A 21,004-nucleotide genomic window follows, 5' to 3' on the forward strand; every position below is an offset into this window, starting at 1 on the left:
ACCTTAGCTGAGGAGCCTGGGCAGCACGCAGGAGGCTCTGTCAATTTAAAGTAGGAGGAGAAAGATCGATCGCTGCTTCTTACGGAGAACACGATTTTCCAGCCTACCACGAGAGGGTGATACAAACCTTTGGCTTAATTTAACCACTGCTAAAGGGTTTTTCTGTTAGGAAAAGTGGAGTGTGTTATTCAACATTCCTGGGTTACAGGGAAGAGTGTTTTAAGTAACTGTTGGTTTATGAAAGCAGGCGAGATCCACATATCAAAAGGCAGATGTAGCTATCTTAAAATACATATTTATTTTGCTTTTGACTTTAAGAACTGAACAGCTTCCTTTTTAGTTGTTTTGTGTGTGTTGGGCTTCGTCCTAACTTCATCTGCCAGCAAGAGAAATTTTCCAACTTATGTCCTAGTATGCAAGCAACTTTTCATGCATGAGAAGATGTTAAATCTGATACTTCTGCTAGGCAATCTGAGCCCTCAAATTAAGAGTCTTATTGCTTCTGTGCACTTCTCATCTGTAAAATGGCAATAATGCTGTCTTTGTTTATGGAGATGTTTAGGCTTTTGCATAAACAAACACAGAAAAGTTGTCTGCAGGCTAAAAGTCATGCACTCTTGTCTCATCCTTTAGGCTGTTAGGGAAATGTGTTTGTTGTGTTTCTAGCTTGTATTTCAAAACACTTGCTGCATGGTAATAGGTCTGAAAGAAGGTCAGTGCTTGTGTTAATTGTTTGGCTTGCCTTGAAATGGAAGCTGAAAACAGTGTACTTTGCTGAATGTTATCTATCAAGCATCCATAAAGAGGCTGATGCTACAGAGAATTAGCAACACATAGCTTTAGTTTACTGTCTTTGGTTGTTTAGCAGTAGAGCAATACAAACAGAGTGAATTGCAGTAAGCATTCATGCACTTAGGTTGTTGGATGGGAGACAGGGTCTCTGCAAAGAGATCCCAGATCTGGTGTACAGAGTTTAGACATGTAATTACAAGAAAAATGAGATCACCTGACACTACCATGGTGTTCGTCATTGACTGCTCAGCTGTGGGGTAGTTGTTAGACTGAATTGGGATGCATTTATGTTTCTCTAGAAGTCAGTTATTTCTTTTAAGATTAATCAGTGACAGGCTGCATTGAAAGAAACAGGTTAACCAGTCCTAAAACACAGACTGCTACAAAGGAGATAGGAATTTTTTTTTAAATACTACCAAGGTAGACTTTGTCTTGAATGCTATCATGTAAAAAGCAAAGGCATGAGGACTTCTGGTATGCTGTAGTTGTCCTTCTTCCCTCCTCTTCCTCCTCCCCCCCCCCCCCAAGTCTGCTCAGGCATAGTGGTGCTTCATATTCCTAAACCGAAGGTTACCCTTCCAGGGATCACTCTTGTGCTTTGAGATAATGATCCTGTGTGTTGCAAACAAGTGTGATTCCATGGTGAATACTGTATAAAAGAAGGTTGTCTGAGGCTTAAAGAGAAACAGAAATAACTGTCCAAGAATTGGTGCCAGGTGACAAATTAGGAAAAACTATTTCCTTTCTCATGATCATTTAGCGTTCTTACTCAGCTGCCTTTGTCTTGATTTGGAGCCATCTCTCTTATGAAAATGAAACAGGTGATGCACAGTAGTTTTCTATCTGTCTCTCTGCTCTTGGGGAAATATTTTGTTCCCAAATTCCTTGCCTTTGCTGACAGACAAAGGATGTAGGCTCTAAAACCAGGAATACAGACATGCAGGAATTGGAGAAAATGATTTCTCCCCATGAGGGTAGCATCTTTGTTTAAATATAAGAAAATGAAATACTGATGTAAAAAATCCCTGCAGTTAGAAAACTATTTTCTGTAGTGGTTAGCTGTTTAATCTATTTTGGTCTAATTTCACACACACTGGTAAGTAGTAAGTTTATAAAAGGAAGACAGTGTTTTATCATACAGGTGAGTGGCATGAGTACACAAGATGGTTTAAGCAGCAGGTCTCTAGTGGAACTGCTGATGCAGACCTCTATCCACAGGGCCATGCTTTCTTTTCCAAATTTGACTGCAGGGGCTTTCTGTTATACTTGAATTTATAACAGATTTTCTTCCCCTTTTTGATGCTTGAACTTAAAGCTGTTTTAATCCTACTTAATTAGTGTGAGGAAATGTAGGAGTTTTGTTTAGAGAACATTGGTAGCTGAGACAGTAGTGGTTTTAAAAGTGTTTTGTGTCTTCATATTGGAAATGTTATTCATTACTTGGAGAGGTACTGTAAGGGGTTTGTAAGGAAAGCCTTAAGTATTGCGCTTTAAGGAGGATGGGTGATCCAACACCAGTTTGAGTCCTGCTCAGCCATAGCTTCCAGTCTGATACTTAGCAAATGACTTTGTTTCTTTACCTTAGACCTTCTTCTGCACAGTACACATTTTACCCTGCTCTGTATTACTGTCAAAAGAATAAAATATCAAAACTGTGAGGCACTCGATATATCAAGTGCTACTAAAATATCCCATGTAGTATCAAGTCATATTATTAGCCCTGACTGAGAATGTTCTGCCGGCTGTGAATTTAATGCATGTGAGAATAAGCATTTACTGCTGGTGAAAAGTACAGCATGGTTAGTACTAGCGAAGGTAGTCACCCACAAAACGGGTATGGCCTCAGCAGAAGCCTAGGATCCAATACATCATCTTTCTCTTTTGTCCTTAAATTACTAACAAAGTGTTTCAGCAAAATTTGTGGATCTTACTGTTTAGTTGTAGTCATCTGAGAAGGCTACATGGTTACCTACTAGAGGATTTGAAAATAAATTTTATTAGAATTCATGTCCTCATTGGAAAAAATGTCATTGCATCTCATCACAAATCTGGAGAACAATTATCTACTTAGAAAAGCTTCACTGTTGGGGATGAGATACTCATGCTGCTGAACAGGCATATAACTGCGTGACGCATGTGCTCACTCAACTTTGTTAGCACTCTTGTAATTTTAAATCTGAAAAAAACATGACAGCACATCTCGGGTCTGGTCTCTGAGGAGGATTGTGTCGTACTTTCAGCAGCATGCTTCCAAGGACAGCTGCACAGTTAGCATTCATGCCTGCCAGGGTCTGTGCTCTCAGCAGTGATCCCCACCCCAAATCTCCAGACAAAACCAGGAGATGAATCTCAACAGCTGCAGAAGGCTCAGTTTATGAATCTTAATTAGAGTAAGGAGCTATTTGAAGTGTTTCTTTACATATTTCTCTAACGATGGTCATAAGGGCTACACATTCCCATTCAAGTTGTCAAGATAATGCTAACCTCTTTATAGAGGTGGACATCTAGTGGTCTGAGTCTGTGTGGATGCTGTGTCCCTCTAAACATAACTGATGCTCAATAGTGTTTTTTCCTTTGCTCTGCCAATGTGCTCTCAGTTCTCCTCATTTTCCCCTGCCCAGGTTGCACCTTTTTTTTCAGTTGTGTTTTTTCTGTGAGAGTAGCTACCACCCTTATGTGATGTACTGCTTTCATAACATTGGCAAAGCACCCAAAAAAACTGGTTTGAGACCTCCACACCCAGACCTGAATATTTTTCCTCCTCAGTTTAAAGCTGAACTAGGTGTGAATTTGGATAACCAATGACCTGCATTTTATGTATTTGTCTTAGATTACAGCAGCCACATTCATATATTAAGAACAAAGCCAAGGATGTTGGTTTCCCAATAATTATATTGTACCTGTCATTATGTAGGAAGCCCTGCCCTTTCTTTAGAAGTGAAATCATTAGATTCCATGTATTTTAATTGGGTGAGTCATTTCATTTCAGTCCTGCTGCTAGAGCATGTGCCTGTTGTGTCTAATATAATTTCCCCTTGATGGGGCCAACAGTAGCAGTACCAGTATCATGAAGTCTGTTATAAATAATATGTCTGCAGTGTTCACAATACATTATTTCTGAAGCTTCACCATGAGTTTTCAAAGCCAGAATACTTCCATTATTTATTTTATTTTCCTATGATGGAGAGGGTTATAATTTGAACTAAACTTTTACAAGAGAGAGCCTGTTTGTATCCTGGTCATCTGAATTACAATGAGTTGATAAAAACTTGTCAAAAGAGAAGCTTGTCACCATCACCACTATGCTGCTTCTTTACTGGTATTTGTTCTCATCTAGCTCTGTGGTGAGGCAGTCCAGGGAGCTAAACTGACAGAAAGCTCTGAAGTGTTCATTTGGTTTCCTGACGTGGAGTAGTAAACACCAGATGAACATGGGTGTGAGCACTGAGCATGTGGGAAGCAGCAAAGGAGGCAGCTGGGAGAAGGGGAAACAACCATGGGTCTGGCAGCAGCTGCCTGCTGGGTTCACTCAGCCACATGCTCAGTCTGCACCCTCAAAACCTCAAAGTAGTTCAGCAGTTTTGTCTCTTGTGTCTGGGGAAGGGCTTTCATGAATCCAGTTTAGGATTACTTAAAAAAAAAAAAAAAAGAAGAAAACCACTGGAAACTTAATAGTCTGTACATATATACTTAGCACTGTAGCTCTTTAGCTAGGCTGCTCTCAGAAATGGGCCTCTGAAATTTGTCCTTTCAGAATCTTTGAAGTTCAGAAATGAGTTGACTGAGATGCTTAAAGAATTAAAGGCAGTTATCTCTTCATAACAGGTTACTTCCACAGGCTTCTAAGAATAGGGCCACCTCTTACCTGTTTTAAGGGTGGGCTTTTTTAACATGTATTTTACTTCTGTGCTTATTGAGTTCTTGGCTTTCTACAATGCTACACTTGTATGCCTTGAATGAAAATCTGATTGTAACCCAGTGCTTGTGAGCAGCAGCTCTTCACTGCTGTTGCTGAGTTGGTGAGACTGACAGCTAAAGGCAAAGGCTGTCTGTCCTTCAAGCTGAACTAGGTGTGAACTTAAAGTTGGATAACCAAATGGATTATTTGACCAGTATTTCTGCCAGCAGAGTCTTAGTTCTGTGACTAGATCTGTTAGTCCAGTTTCTCTAGTAATTAGGAATTAAGTTCTTACACTGGTAATCTGCTGTTGCATTTTAATTAGATACCCAGTTCTCAATACAGAAGTTTTACTGAACAGTCACATTTGACGTTACTGATAAGAGAACATGCCAACCTACATTAGTCAGTCCTTTTGAGGGTTGATTCTGCTTGTTGTATTTGATCATGACAATTTGACTTTTGCTATTACTCAGCTTTTCTAGCTTCAGAACCTGAGGTGTGACCCTGCATGTTTAATCTATTGGTCTTTTTAGTGGGGGTAAGAGTAGGGGAAGAAGGTTCGTACTATGTACAGATCTCTGCTGGATATTCTCCAGGCTCTCATCTTTGTATTTCAGTCACTCACTTGTGTGCTGTTTGTCTTTGTGGGTGCTTCAGAGGTTTTCCTTTTTTTGGGGGGGGGGAGGGGGGGGGTGTGCTACAGCCAACCTGCTGCTCATGGTGAAAACATGACTTTAAGGGTGTTTGCCCAAGAATCTCTGCTGATGCTTCATGCTTGAGCTTTAGCATCCTTGGAGGAGCTTAAATGTGCTGGGTGCTTCCAGGTTTCTGTATTTCAGCTCTTGGTTCATTCTTTCAGGGACTGACCATGCAGGCTTTATGAAAATTTAACACTGTTATGCTTGTATGGTTTATTTTAGATTGTAAGAGACTTAAATCTCAAAGCAGTAGTATGTCCATATAAACATCTTCCCTTGCTTCACTTCCCTTACTGGTTTTGACAGTTTTGGTGTACGCTCAGTTCTATAAACTATACAGGAAGCTGTTACTTCTAAGCAGCCTATGCAGCACGTAGTTATATTGGCTTTAAGTGCTTAAAGTAGCTTGAAAGCAATGGGAAGACTTTCTGGTAATGATATAGATGAGCAGGAAACATGTCATTAATTCTTGAGACCCTTCAGATAACTTTCAAATATTAATTAGCTTTTGATTCTATAAAGTCATTCTAAGCTGAAGGACCTATTTTAAACCTACATGGTACAGCAGTTACTGAAGTTACTCATATCTGCTTGTGGATGCTCCACTGCTTGCCAAATAGCAGTTCTCGAGGTATGTCTTGTGGTTTACCTGAAGGTACTTTTTCAAAGAAATTTCAGAGTTAAGTAACCTGTAACAACAGTGTGGAATTCCAATAAGGAAGTGTCTTAAAAGGCAGAGGTTTAGTGGCATCTTGAGAAGCTGGCAGTGATTGACTGTCTTACAGTAGTGCTAAGTAAGAGGTCTCTGTAAGGACGATAGAGAAGCCCTTGGCTGGAACAAGTTTCTGCATGGGATGGTAAATGTTCTGCTTTTTAACTACTGCTCTGAGAGCAGCTACAGTTACTTTGGAAACATGTAAATACAGGATTGCCGGAGATAACTGCTGTAAACAGTAGAAATGAAACTGAAAAATCTTATCCCAAGCTTCCAAAAGCTGCTTTAGTTTCGAGTACCTGAGCAGAAGGCAGAAGACAGCATTCTGTCCCTTTGTTTCAAGAGGCTAAGTTAGAGCTGAGTACAAGTTCATCATGCTTTTGGTTACTGAGGTATCCGATTTAGAGTAGATTTGTACTGCAAGAGGCTCAAGAGACAATGATTTTGAGGAGCATTTGCAGGACTGCCTGTTGTCTTGGCATTTCCAACTTTAAGACGGCTCCTAGTATGCTGCTACAGCCTAGTAGTGTGCTCTGGTCCCAGAGGAAGCCCTTAGTGTTGCTGATTCTTGAAGGAATACAATATAGCCTTGTGTAATCCAGCAGTCAGCTGTCCTGACAACCTACATAGGTCAGTAACAACTGGGAATGTTTTTCTGTGGAGAGGGAGGAAGAAGGAGTGAGGGGGAATGCTGTCAGATTAGGGGAGGAAAAAAATAAAATCTTAATTTGACAAGATAAGGAGAACTTTCTTGGCCTTTCAAACCAAAAGTTGTGGGCATGCTGCAAGCAAGTTCCCTTCTGGATGGCACAGTTAGACTTTGGTTTCAGTCTCAGTTCAAAATTTACTTCATAAGACAACACTCCTAAATTAAACAGCAGTTTTACGTATTATGGCACAACTGGCAAAAATCTTGCCATGAAACTGAGTGTAGCTTATTTAGTCATCTTGCACTTCATTAATTTCCCAAATCATTCTTAGAGTGATGGTGATAAGAGTACATGTACCATTCCTCCTATGGGCTGTAAGTACTTCTATAAGCAGTATGAATGGCTTGATTTCTCTGATTTTTGTAACTTAGACATTTTTGCCTTGTTTATGCATGTCATATGTCAGTGATATCTTGTATGAACTTGAATGTCAGTTTATATGTGTTTCTACTTGTCACTGCTACCATTGCTGCAGGTGTAAAAACTCTATCGGTGCCACAAGAAGCAAGGTAGTATTGAAGCATCCTCTCAGTTCATGGTGTGCTGTACTACTTGCCTCTATGGAAAAGTATGTTACTATCCATGGTAAAAAATCTACAAAACCTGATGTTCTAGATGGATGCAGTTTAGGAATTTATCAGTATTCTACAGATAGAGCTGAGTGAGCTGCAGTGTTAGACTTCCCACTGGGAATTTCCAGACTTTTTCCTCTTCCTTCCTCCCTCAGAATATGTATAGCAAATAGAGCAAATTAAGCTCTGGGGGTGGTGGCACCCAGAGGCAGAAACAGTAAGAGGCCAGAGTAACCTTCAGTTAAAAACAGCTGACAACATACTGACCAATCTTCCGAGCATCCCTGTCGTACCACCACAAATACTGGCAGCAGGAGAGATGTCTCAGACAGCTATGTCAGTATTAAGTGGGAGGAAGGCTCTTTAAATAGCTAGAGTGAGTCTTATTCCCTGACTGTGTCAACACTGAGTTGTTATTTCATGCTCTGAACAGGAAAAATTAGTCAAGTAATTGTGTGGCAAGCAAGTGACAAAATGAAATAATTTTTTGCTTTTTCTAGTTGCTGAATCTGTTTTGGAAAGCAGCAGACACTTTGTCATTTTGCATTTCTAGTCAAAAACCTCCAAGCAATAGATGAATATCAGTACAAGACAAATAATTTTGTTAAAACTGGGGGAGTAGCACTCCATTGAGTCACTGGAGTAGTCCAAAACAACACTTGTCTATGTCTTGGTTTTGGAGTATCTGCATTTTGAGGGGGCTGAGGCAGCATTCATACCTTCCCTTCTCATTGTTAATGTTTGCATCCTTTTTGTCTAGTGTGCGTAATCCAGTCCTCAAAAGACTGCCTTACTCTTACACTACATAGTTTACATCATCTGTCTCTTCTTATTCCAGGTCAATAGAAGGTTTTGTGGTACTAATTCAATGGAATAGAATTTCAGTTAGTTAGGATTGCCTCAAAGCCCTTTATGATCCTAGATAAATCCATACAACTGTTTTCCTCTTCCATATTTCCCCAGCACAAAGAGGGAACATTTGTAGTTTTATAGAAAACCAGACTGTTGCTGTTCAGGTTAGCATTGAAAATTGGCAACAGTTCTTGGCTCTTGTGAGGATTTGCCTTTTGACAAATTATTAATCTGGAATTGCAGCTATCTCCTTTGAGGTTTCCTTGTCTATAGATCAGATTCTTCTTGCTAGCATAATTTGTGGTTAATCTAAGCATTTTCCATGCAGTTTCTGGCTGCAATCTAGTCAAAAGAGCAGTGTGCGCTCGCAGCCCAGAAAGCCAACTGCATCAAAAGAAGCATGACCAGCAGGTCGAAGGAGGCGATCCTACCCCTCTACTCTGCTCTGCTCCCGTGAGACCTCGCTTGGAGTATTGTGTGCAGTTCTGGTGTCCTCAACATAAAAAGGACATGGAACTGTTGGAACAAGTCCAGAGGAGGGCCACAAGGATGATCAGGGGACTGGAGCACCTCCCGTATGAAGATAGGCTGAGAAAGTTGGGTCTGTTCGGCCTGGAGAAGGCTGCGTGGAGACCTCATAGCAGCCTTCCGTTATCTGAAGGGGGCCTATAAGGATGCTGGCAAGGGACTCTTCATTAGGGACTGTAGTGATAGGACAAGGGCTAATGGGTTCAAACTTAAACAAGGGAGGTTTAGATTGGATATAAGGAAGAAATTCTTTCCTGTTAGGGTGGTGAGGCACTGGAATGGGTTGCCCAGGGAGGTTATGAATGCTTCATCCCTGGCAGTGTTCAAGACCAGGTTAGACTAGGCCTTGGGTGATATGGTTTAGTGTGAGGTGTCCCTGCCCATGGCAGGGGGGTTGGAACCACATCATCTTAAGATCCTTTCCAACCCTAACTATTATATGATCCTATGTGACCTTATGTTTCTGGGCAATACAGTCCCTTTTTTTTCCATACTGTTGTACTTTGTTTGCTTTACTGCTCTGAAAACTAATTAGTAGCAAAACTACAATCTACTGGATGCTTCTGCTCTGTCTGCATCCACACACATTCGGGTTTCCATTCTTCTGGAGTGTTTCTCCCCAGAGCCAATTACATGTGCTTTAACTAGTCTTCTAGTTCAGCAGTTTCTGTTGCAAAGTCATTTTTATCTTTTTTTTTTCTTTTAAGTGTTCTCACCATAGGATAGCAGTATCTGATGACTTCACAAGACCATACACTGAACGAAACACTTAACACGTAGTATACTGCTTGCTGGGATGCATTAATGCTTTTGTTTAGTGAAAAGGTGCTAGAAATGAATCAGCTGTCAAATAAGAATAAAGAAAATGTCTTCTACCCAACTTCTGAGTTTTTCTTCAATTCACCTGTTTTTTAATTAAAAGCTGCTATTGGTCTACGAAGCATGATGTGAAGAGGAAGAAAGCAAATACAAGATGATAAAGTTGCCAGTAATTCTAACTTAGAGACAGTAGAGATGAAAGTTGACTGAAGAATTGCATGAGGTTGCAGGTTTAAGTAGCAGAGGATTTAATGTAAATGTGTGGAAAGTGGTACACAGAGGAATACGCTTCTAGGTTTTGCATGCGAGGCATTTATCTCTGAGCTGGCTACTGTAATAATAGAAATAAGTCTTTGAGCTGTAGTAAGACTGTATCTTGTCAACATTGAGAATTAGAGTCTAAAAAGCAGGGTGTTAGGAATAGAAAAATATATAGTTCTGCCCCTGTACAAAGCTATGATTTGAATACTGCATATAGTTCTGATCTGGTTATCTGGAAGGGTATAGAGTGGAGCTAGACAAAACAAACAAACAACGTAATCAAAGGAGGACTGTTTAAAGGTGACCAAAGGTGGCAACATCATCAGACTGCCTAAGACAAACTCTTCCAGCTTGGAAAAGAGATGGCTGAGGTAAATACAGTAAAGGTCTATAAAAATCACAGGTGGCAGGGAAAACACCACCAGGTGGTGATCAATCAGGATTTGCGACCACAGACAGTGAGGATCATCACATGAAACCAGCAGATGTCACGTTCAAAACAAGTAAAAGCCTGTTTTTATTCTCTAATGTGCAATTGAGCCATTGATAACGTTGCAGCAAGATACTGTTTGTGGTGAGTTTAGTTTACATTACTTTAGACAGCAACTGGACAAAATAATGGAAGAAGCCCGTTAGAAAGTTTAACTACAACACCACCAGCTCTGGCTCAGAAAAATCTCGGGCTGCAACGTGCTGGAGGCTTGGAAAGTATTCTGGAATAATACCATTACCCTTTCCCCATGCAATGGTAACAGCAGGATGCTGGGCTGTAAGTACTGTACCCAGTGCAGTGGTTGTTACCTGCCCGAAGAATCCCAGTTGTCAGCTAGTTGACTTGCTTTTGGCTTTCTTAAGTGTTCTGGAAAATCCAAGAGGCAGAACTTGTTTTTCCTATCATACTTCCTTTAAATGTTCCATAGTTTTGATGTTGCCAAAAAGTACTTGTACTTAAAAAATAGTCGTGATGCCTAACTTTACAGTAGATGCTACTATTGTAGTAGTGGATGTACATAAAATGCATGTTTGTATTTTACCTGCATAAAATTCCTTCAAGTTGTACACATTGGCTAGTCCTTCCTCTCCAGTTAATTATTTTTAAAATACTTTATTATTATGTCCAAAAATATCTGATCTACTGAGTAATATCCATCACAAACCTGGTACATAAGCATTTTCAATCCAGGTCCACTTGACTTATTCATAGTCTTTGTATATTCATTTACAGTTATCCTCCTTTGTAATAAAACTGATCTTTTTACTACACCAGCAAGTCAAACAGTGACTTTTTTGTAGCTTTGATTACTTTTAGGATAGGAGTATTGAACTTGCTCAGTCTTACTGTAGTTTCTTTTCCTCCAGAGCTGTATTAGTTCTGCTATGACCCAGAAAGAACCTTTCCAAAAATGTTTCAGTGAGTACATTCTTGTCTTAATATTGGTCTCAGATACACAGGGACTAAACACCACTGTTAGATTTGAAAAAGCAAATGTAGTGACACAGCCCGATACTGCAGAGCTGTCGATGCTGAGCTGGGAATTCTCCTCCTGCTGAGGCTGGGGTTCATGTTACCATGATTATTTAGCAGCTGTTGGGAATGGCACTGGTGAATGGAGCCCCTTGTCTGGCCAGTGGAGCCAATGACAAGTGTCTGGGTTTCACAGACAGGAAGTGGCACAGCAGCCAGTAGCTAAGTTTAGTGCAGTGGATGTCTCTCTGACTTCATAGTTGCACTATCACACTGCTCCCCCCCCCCCCCCAAGTTAATTAGCCCATAGTGCCCAGAAGGAGCAAGACAACTAGACCTCCCTCAGCCAGGGCTCAGCTGAATGTCAGACTTGGATCTCCTGACAAGCATCCACAGAAAGATTTTACCCTGGTTCTGAAGTTAACAAGACAGTATGCAATTTTTGGGCAAGTACTCATGCTAAAGCTCATCTTTTCTTGGAGGAAAGGAAACACTGGTTTATTTTTTAAGATAAACATATTTCAAAGAAGGCAAGATCACAAGAGTATTTTGATCAAACAAAGTAAATATTTTAAAAAGGAAAACCCCTTCTTTGTTCAAGAGAAGAAAATGTCTGTGGACAATGGCTTGAACAGCATATTGGCTGCTGACAAATGAGACTGACAGTTTGTGATGTATTTTTAGCTAGAGAATTTTTTTAAAACCAGAAGTACTGTGTAGCTTTGGCAGTTGCTGCATGTTCAGTGTGGGTGGATGGAACTGAGGAGTCGCATCTGTACTAGCAAGCATTTTGGGATTCCATTAAAAAATTAAACTCATGTACTGGAAACTGAAGCTATATCAGCTCACCTGGGGAGCTCTGCCTTCCGAATATCCTCCAGAAGGTAAGCAGTGCTGCCTTGCCTGTCCAGGGCACTTGCAAAAATAATTACTTGTCCTCAAGATGTGACATCAACTCAAATTTGAGCTGTTAGATTGACATTTTCTTTCACTCCTGACGTTACAAGTTAGTGGGTTAGTCTCTATCCTCTCCTTCCAAGTTTTTCCTCTAACTAGAAAGGCTAAAAAATGAATTTCAAAAGGCCAGCTGAAAAACAGTTTAATGTGGTCATTGTTCCAGGTGCTGAGTCTAAGGAGAGTAGATAATACTGTAAGACTTCTAGATGTAATTATGTCACTTGGAAAGCAGTTGGGACATTTATGCCATGCTAACTCAAAATCTGATCAGTTAGTGCTTTACATCTGCAAAATAAACCTCTCACCAGCTAGACTTCATTAGTTAGATATTTCTGGCTTGCTTAGGGGTCATTTGAGCCATGATTTTTCAAGTAGTCTTTTTGCAGAAGAGCTCCTACTTCAAATGTTTGTCTTAATGCTGTGAGTAAATAGCTATTCATTTGATTTGCTTAGAAGTAGATAATATCTTGACTTTGATGTGGCCAGTAGCAACAACTCCTCAGGAATTCTGTTGGAGTGAAGTGTAATCCACATTAGGCAACTTCTCTCCAAAGTACTGGTTTAAAAAAGTGCTAAGTGACTTGCTGTAAGATGTCAGAATGTTTGGTCATCCCACCTTTCCTGGAGAGGGACTGGCTGACCTAACCCTCCTTACCCTTCAGACTGGAGAGTTTTTACTGGAACTTACAGTGACAAAGGGAGAATGTCAAATAGAGTTTTGATCTACATATATGCAGTTTCCCTGAATCTTTGTAATTCAGGTGTCCCTTCATTGCACTCCTTTCCCTAAAACTTTCATTGTGGGGATAGTTACTGTCCGCTGTAGGCAGGATTCTGAGGAGCGAAGATCTGAACTTCATCACTGCAGTACTCAATGGAAAGAGGTATGTAATACAGAGCATCTGAAGTTGTGGTCTGTTTGCTTGTTTCTAGAGAGCACTTGCAAAGCTGACTAGCTTTATTGGAGCTGAACAAATCCTTAGAAATTAAGGTAACAAACACTTTGCTGCAGTATTCACGATTTTACAAAGATGTTACATTTGTAGCTTTTTGTTCTAAAATGTTTTGTGCATATGATTTTAATGGCATTAAGATACATCACTTCAGGAAGGTGTTTTTCTGTTGTGCTGTTGGGTTTTGATTCCTCACCCAGAGGTACATTCAGAGAAGTCAGATTGGTGCTTTCGTGAATTCTGGTGCTTCTGGCCATCCCCAGTACCTGTGACAGGAAACATCCATTGCATCTTTTAGGTCCAGCTCTCCTGTGCTCACGAGTTCCTCGCCTTAAAGTGTTTTTTAATTGCATCTAAAAACCTGCATAACTTTGCTTGGCTGCATTTATCCCAGAGTAAGTTTCCTGCTGGAGTTCTGTAAGGACAGTAAATCTTAGAGGTCATGAGAGCCAGTCTATTGAGTTAGCAACATTTGTACTGAAGATGATCAATATTTCATCTACTTTGAAATTCTCTCTTAAAACAGCAGTGCTACCAAATGGTTCAGTAGGTTTTGTTCACTTACAGCCTGTACAGTTGTTGATCTATGAAGAGATTTATGCACCTTGCATTCTACAAGGAATGAAGATTTTCAGATGAATAATTTGGAGCTTATACTTGATTTATTTAATACTGGTTCTGCACTAAAAAAAATACTTCTTCACCAGAAGTTAGTTGAGGAAAAAATGGGAAGTACTACATTAGGTTGATGTTGGAGGAAATGGTATATATACGTCACTGACATCTGAGCAAAGAATTGGGCTGAGAGATGCCTCTATTTGGTAGCATTAACAACAAAGGAAGAGGATAACTGGAACCAGTGAAACAAAATAAGTCTGCTCCAAAGAAGGTGAGGTGTATGGAGAGCTTGTAGGTTTCTCCATATATTTCTCTCTTTGATACCAAAGATTATTTTAATTAACGTTTTCTATGTCAGATATATTTTGATAATTGAGGTAAGATGGTGCTGCCAGCTTGGCTTGAAACATTTCTTTTTATACGATGTGAGCTGTTCATGATGCAGTTTTGTCAGACTCTGAAGTCTCCTTCTATTCTGTCTCTCCCAGCCTGGTGCCATAAATAGAAACCTATTCCTTGCCCATCCCAAGTTCTTGGCTTGGAGCCATATTTCTTGGCTTTAGTCAGTGGGCTGTTTACAGTACTTAAACCTTGCACCACAATGTGGGAGGCCCAAAGACTCAATGGATCTGTGCTTAGTTCAAGCAAACCACCTTAATAAGAGTCTGCTTGCTTGCTGGAGAGGAACACCTAGGAATGGCATTTAGTTAGGTTGCCTGCATTTTACCAAAGCCATATGTGAGCTGTCTAACCCCTTTAAACTGGTGTTTTTCATGGCCACATGTACATTAGCAGAAAGACTAGGTGGTCCACTTAGGTAAGGGATGGAGTCTGTTACAGGGTAAGGAAAGTTCATAGGTCTGCTTCTATGCTACCACATTATTAGACAGCAGGAACTTGGCCTGTTTAGCATCGGTTTGCTTTTTAGTATGTACTTTGCCATGAGTATTTTTGGTTGGTAGGAAGTGCTGAGACTTGGCTTCAGAAACAAAGTACTGTAGAACTTGATACTATTCCGGTCATGTCAGCAAAATAGGGAACCCGCTTGCTGCTGCTGTGTTATCAGTTTTGTTTCCTCTTTCATTAAGGCAGGAATCATCCCACTAACAAGATTAAAGATCTTGAAGTCTAGTGATGTAAAGTGATGTACATTTTGAAGATGCAGTGGAAAGTAGAAGTTATGCTAATGGTTGTTAGTTACTGGATGGCCTGTTTTCTATGCTCCAAGTTGACCAAAGTGTGTTCTTTGGTAGGTTTAAATGCAAGTATATAAAACGAGTCTGCATGTAAAATAGTGCATTGATATTTATATTGGCATTTAGTTTGAGAACTCAAAGTGAAAAAAGTGAAAGAAGTGGCATATGCAGAGATCTTGGTGGCCTTGTATGCATGTGTCCCTTTGTGAAGGGAGACATGTGAGAAGCCAGAAGATAGAACACCATATGTTGTCTATATAATGTACAAACACATATACATACAGCCTATGGGTTTTGCAGCAAAATGAAAGGTAACAGATTGAGACTGTATGCAATAACTAGTATTTACCCTATAACCCTTTCTTTGTCTCTTCCTTCCATTGACAAACCAGTCACTTTGGCCTGCTGCCAATACCAAGTACATTTCAGGGCTGTATTTCCATTTACATGTTTTAGGGACACTGGCAGTTGGTTCAGAAATTCAAAATATAGCAAGTCTTTTTAGGAGCTTCCTGAGCTATACATCTCAAAGTAGCTTAGTCAACAAGATTTCCTTTTATTCAACTTTTTCCCATTGCTGGAAGAACTACAGAAATGCTTCTAAATGGATGACTTAAGTTGTACAGGAAGGGTAGCCACTCTTGGGAAACAGTTTTGAAGAGCACCAAAGGGAATAGTCTAAAAAGCTGGGAAGAGCTGCTGTGCCTGAAAGGTGGATTCTTTCACCGAGGAAGTTGAATATACCAGAATTAAGATTTTATATTGTGCACTTACTGTGAAGGGAATAGAATAGGATGTGGATGTAGTGGATGGAGATGTTGAACTGATGGACTATAGGGTAGAGTAACTATCTAGGAAAATCAGTTGTAAAAGAAATAATGCTCATCTAGAAGGTAGAAAGATGCCCAAGTTTATTCTGCTTGGGTTTATTTGACAGGACCTTATCAACTGCTTCACACTGTGCAGCAACATTCTGTGTCCTTACCACTGAGAAACACCTTCAGGAGGGTGGCTGGAAGGGTGCAGGCGCAGAATTGCCGTGTAACAGGAAGCTTACAGCCCAAGTGTTACTTATCCAAAAGGCCAGTGCTGGCCACTGCTTGACTTCCCATCAGGAGCTCATTAACAGATCAGCCAGCCAGTAAGCTTTGGCTAAGGATACTCTTCTGCCAAAGGCTAAAACTGATAGTCAGTAGATACCTTTGCAAGTTACATTATTAATCCATCCTATCTTTCTACTAGTTCTTGTGTGTTCCAAATACTAATTACTCATCTGTTGTATTTTAACTAACAAGTAAATTTGTTATTTTAACTAAGGTAATTAACTGTAATGGCTAAGAGTAATTTAGCCACAAATCCATACATAGCTTGCCATTTTCTGGTACCATATCGGAAGCGTGTCACAAAACTCATGCACATGTTTCTGAGGCTGTGCTGTCTTTCTCTACAAATTGTGCTTATTCTTTGTGTATTAACGGATACACTAAGGTTGGTACAAATAACAGTGTAATGAAGAGTATTTTGAGCAAATAAGAATGGAGAAAACAGTAAAACAAAGAGGCAGAAACACAGAGCAAAAGAGATAAAGCCTAGGAGCTCTTAAGTAAAGGCATTGCAACCTCTGGCTACTAGGTAGCATGCTGCAGGATTTACTGAGCTTGGTTTTGGATAAGGAAGAAAAAAGGTCACTCAGTTGTCAGAACTTCACAAAGACAGCACTATGGAGGTAGTCAGCCTAAGTTATTTTCTTTTTCTGGTTACTTTTTCCACATACATTAGGGGTTGGTGGTATGGGACATAACTTACGTCACAGGCCATACAGGTGAAAGCAGTTCCCCTTCACCACAGGATACCCATGGTTTTATTATAGTGTTTTTCCACAGCCTTACAAAATACAAGTATTTGGAATAAGTCAGGTTGCTCATTTCTTACCTTCAGCCTGATGAGTCCTCATCACATGGTGCAGCTGCCTTTCTCACAGAGCAGTGGAGTTAATGGATTGTAGAAATGCTGTTTGGTTTTGGTCTTTCCCCTTGGTAAGCTTTGACAACTCCTCTCTCCTCCCCACAGCAACCCAACCATTGACTTCCCTCTCCCTCCTCCCTTTATATACCACACTGCAGGCCTACCACCATCTCAGGTGTGAGAGTGCCATGGTGATTTCTTGTTCTTTAACCCTTCCTTGTCCCACATGTTAGGAGGAGCCTGTCCTGGTACAAGTCATACAGTACAGCCTTTCAAAAGCGCTACAGCTTTTGAAGAATTCATCCAACACATCTTATGGTTTTTGAGAGGTAAATTTGATGGTGCCCTTTTAAAGAGTTCCTGACTCTTAGTAGTCAGCAAATATGCAGCTCCCATTGGGTGTACTGTACTGCCCTTGCTTTCTCTTTCTTTCTGAAATCCTGAAATGCTCAAGAGTGTTTACTTGCTCAGTGCTTGTTACATCTCTTAGACATATATATTTTCACTAACGCCATTTCCTGTTGATTCATCTAAGTAATGCTCCAGCAACGGTATGTGGAGTGGAAAAATGAATCAATCTGGGCAGTCTCCTTAATGGGTGATTTGTTTTGTAATTTGTACAAAGGAATTTCTCCAAGGAAACTGTTTGCTTTCTTCCCAAACACTTTGTTGCCTAACTCTGGAACAAAACTCTGTCTTTATAGCACATCACAAAATTGTTTCAACTTGCAGTCCAGTCCCCACATCCTCTTGTTTGTTCAGCGTTCCCTGGGAAGCTCCACCCTCACTTCCAGCTGATAACTAGGTTAGCCCACAGCCTGATTTCCCAGTTTCTCCTTTGCCCGCTTGGCAGCACTTGTTTTTTCATTGGCCACCAGCCTTACAAGCAGGGATTGACTGCACGTGGTGGCGTTTGTGCTGGCAGTGGCAGTCCAGGACTTCTTGTGTCAAGCAGCCTCATCTGCTTGCTGTGAAGCACAGCATGATGGTGGGGACAGTCCTCTTCCAGTCTAGCAGCTATGGCAAAGAAGGCAAGCTGCTCTGCTGCCTAAGCAAGGAAGCCTCTGAGCCTGGCGTGAATTTCACAGGTATGATGTTCAGGAATGTAATGCTGTGCTGTCCCTTTCCTGTATTTCTCCAGGTGTTTCAAGGAGGATATGGATCTTCTCAAATCTACCTTTGTCTTGTAGTATGAGACCAGCCACAGGCAGGACTGAGATTGCCTGGTTTTATCTGGGTTTTGGGATTATTGAAATGCTTCATTTTTATGAGCAGTTACACAGTTGGTATTTCAGAAATAGAGACCACTTCAGACATAATATGACTCTAGAATTAAAGGTTTAGCTCCTGGGCTGAACAGAATAGTAATTGCAGTGTTGGCAGCACAGAGTAGGGGACAAAACACCCCTTACATATTGGCTGAATAGGAAAAGCCTTCATATCCGGGTGGAAGCAAATTGTATTGTGGGAACAAAGAAAAGGAAGGAGATGGACGAAGCATAACCTCCTTGCATGGCCATGTATTACTCGTGCACTAAATGATGATGTAAGTTTTCCATTGTATAGGAAATGAAAGTGGTAGTATATGATTTATGGTTAGCCTTTAAAAGGAGCTGATATAAAACAACTTCCCAGCTCATTTCCATACTCTTGGTGTGGATAGAGCTTACAGACTATTCAGCTGGAAGAGAATCACTTATGATAGGATTTTGTGATCTAGTTTCCTTAATGAGGTTTATGTGACCATCATGTTTCACTGACTTTCCATAACCTGACACACTGAATGGTATAGATCCACACTGTATTGAGCAGCATAGGTTATTGTGTACTAATAGCCTGCAATAGGTACAGTAAAGTCCTAAAGACTTGATAAAGTCCCCTTTAGTAGCTGTTGGGTAACCTTTACAGTTACTTAAGCATCCAAGTCACTCTAAGATGAAAGTGAAGGAAGTTGGTGAGACATGCATTGAACTCTTAAAAGCATTTGCTTTTTAGGTAATGTGATTTTTAGGTAAGTACTGTAGTTAAGTGATTGAAGCTCTTCATCAAACATTAACTTCTGCTGGCTTTTTCTGTGCGTAAAGTGGGTGTTAAGAACGTGTGCCAGCCTCCCAGGCATTCCCGAGGAAGTGGTAGTAGTCCCACACCTGCTTTGAATCTTTGCTGGCAATCCAGCACAGCACCACAATGGTTTCATGTGAGCAGAGCTGCTCAGTGCTGAGCAGCAGGTGGCATTGTGCTGGTTTTGCCTTGGCTGGAGTGCCCGCTGGGGGGCTCAGCATGGGCATGCGTAGGTGGTCATGGGATTCACTGCAGCAGCTCTGAAGCTAAGTTGATACAGGGCCTCTTCAGGCTTACCTATCGAGTACATCATTACATGCTCAACTCTGTGCTGTCTGTTGAGTAGGGGTTGGATGCTTAGTTCATGAACTTTTCTGGCTTGAGAAAGATCCTTAACGTATGTTTTGATTTAGAATAAATACATATATTTCTATTTAAAACCTTTTGCATTTCAGCAGATACATAATTGAAAGTAAGAAGTTATTTAAACATCATTAAGATATTTTGGAGCTGAAAGGTCAGATATTTTTTGGAAACATTGCCTACTTTTGTGTTTGCTCCTTGGCAGAGATGCAGAAGTCAGATTTCTTGTATAGCACATTTGCTATAAAATAAAAATTAAATTTGTATTTTTATAAAATAAAAATTAAATTTGTATTTTTGCTCCATAAAGGGAGCTGTATTTAGGAACTAGTGTTCTTTCCTGGTGCTTAACAACTGGACATGTATATGCACATACTCAGTCCTAAAAAATTACAGGGGGATGTTGGCAGCTATACTGTAATGTAGGCATTGGATTTCCTCTTTCCTCCATGGTAAAGCCAGTATGAATAGTTTAGTATATTGTAAAATTAATTGCAGTTGATAGTTAGGAATAGGAAACGTATGTCAACATTGCATCTGCAAACAGCGAAATCAAAGAAGTGACATTTTGGTAGTTTAGTCACTTCTGTGCTTGCTAGGAAAACCCTGATAAGCGGGCTACTTTCTCAGGTTTCAGAAGGTAGGTTATTAAGTAATTGCAGGTTGAGCAGGTTATACGAGCAGTTTAACCCTGAAGAATTACCAGAAATACTGTCAAAAGCCTTAGCTTTTGACACACACTTAGCTATGTGTTTAAAAACAAAACTGAACAAACCTCAACCATATACTTTCTCATGTACCTACAATATGAAAACCCCCTATGTCCTCATTTTCCAGGCTTGAGCTCTGTCCTGTGACACAGATTTGGCATATGTTTGCCTATTACTTGGCACAGGCCTCTTCCTGTTTTGTGTCTCGCTGACTTCCCAGTTTTCCCGTCCTGTATTACATTTGAGTTCTTTGTTCTCTTTTAAAGTGTATTATAGACCCACTCTTGCTCATGAATGTAAATCTCATGGGAGTGTGGGGAAGGGATAGTCATATGCACGCGTTCTTTGGCAGTGGTCTGCTTAAAAACATCCTAAGCCTTACTTCTCAGCCCCTCAGAAATGGGTCATAGCAATGCTTGTAAAGCAAAGAAAGCCTCAGGTTTTTTAAAGCGGACTTTTCATGTCTGGTGCTTTTAATGAAATCTCTTTACCGTGTACATTTCCAGAATTAAGTTCATCAAGAGAATTTGGAAATATATATTGGGACAGGAATTTGGTGTCAGTTCTGCCATCAGAGAAAATATTTGTATCTTTATTTTACATCTTCTTATTTTTTGCCCCCCTAGAGCAGCCCATATGCATTAAACCTCATCATTGCTCTTTTCTCATATCTTAGTATTGAGAGTGGACCCACTCTCTGGGTTCGAAAGCCAGTGATGGTCTTGGCATAGTGCTTGCATGAAGAGTTCAGACAGTTTTGCTTTTTACTACTGTTCTTTCCAAAACCTGTGCATTTACATTGTTTTCATCATCACAGGAACTGTGGGGACTTTTTTCTTTTGTCTATAAACAAGTCTGATTCCTCCCC

At 40.3% G+C, this 21,004-nt stretch overlaps 1 protein-coding gene across 2 annotated transcripts in view; it reads left to right on the forward strand.

Annotated features, from left to right (window-relative positions):
* ABL2 (ABL proto-oncogene 2, non-receptor tyrosine kinase) overlaps nt 1-21,004 on the forward strand; it is a 48,424-nt gene that overhangs the window by 12,549 nt on the left and 14,871 nt on the right. The window contains exon 1 of one of the 2 annotated variants that reach the window (XM_061452013.1): nt 17,231-18,090. The exons of the other annotated variant lie outside the window; for it this stretch is intronic. Coding sequence (XP_061307997.1) covers nt 17,985-18,090 — 106 coding nt within the window. The 5' untranslated portion in view covers nt 17,231-17,984. Of the gene's footprint in view, nt 1-17,230; nt 18,091-21,004 lie in introns of those variants that run through there. 2 annotated transcript variants of the gene reach the window in all.

The sequence above is a fragment of the Pezoporus flaviventris genome, unplaced genomic scaffold (genome assembly GCF_033815535.1).
Source record: "Pezoporus flaviventris isolate CSIRO_AGI_PZ_B2104156 unplaced genomic scaffold, CSIRO_AGI_Pfla_v1 ptg000013l, whole genome shotgun sequence".
In the NCBI taxonomy this organism is placed as follows: domain Eukaryota; kingdom Metazoa; phylum Chordata; class Aves; order Psittaciformes; family Psittacidae; genus Pezoporus; species Pezoporus flaviventris.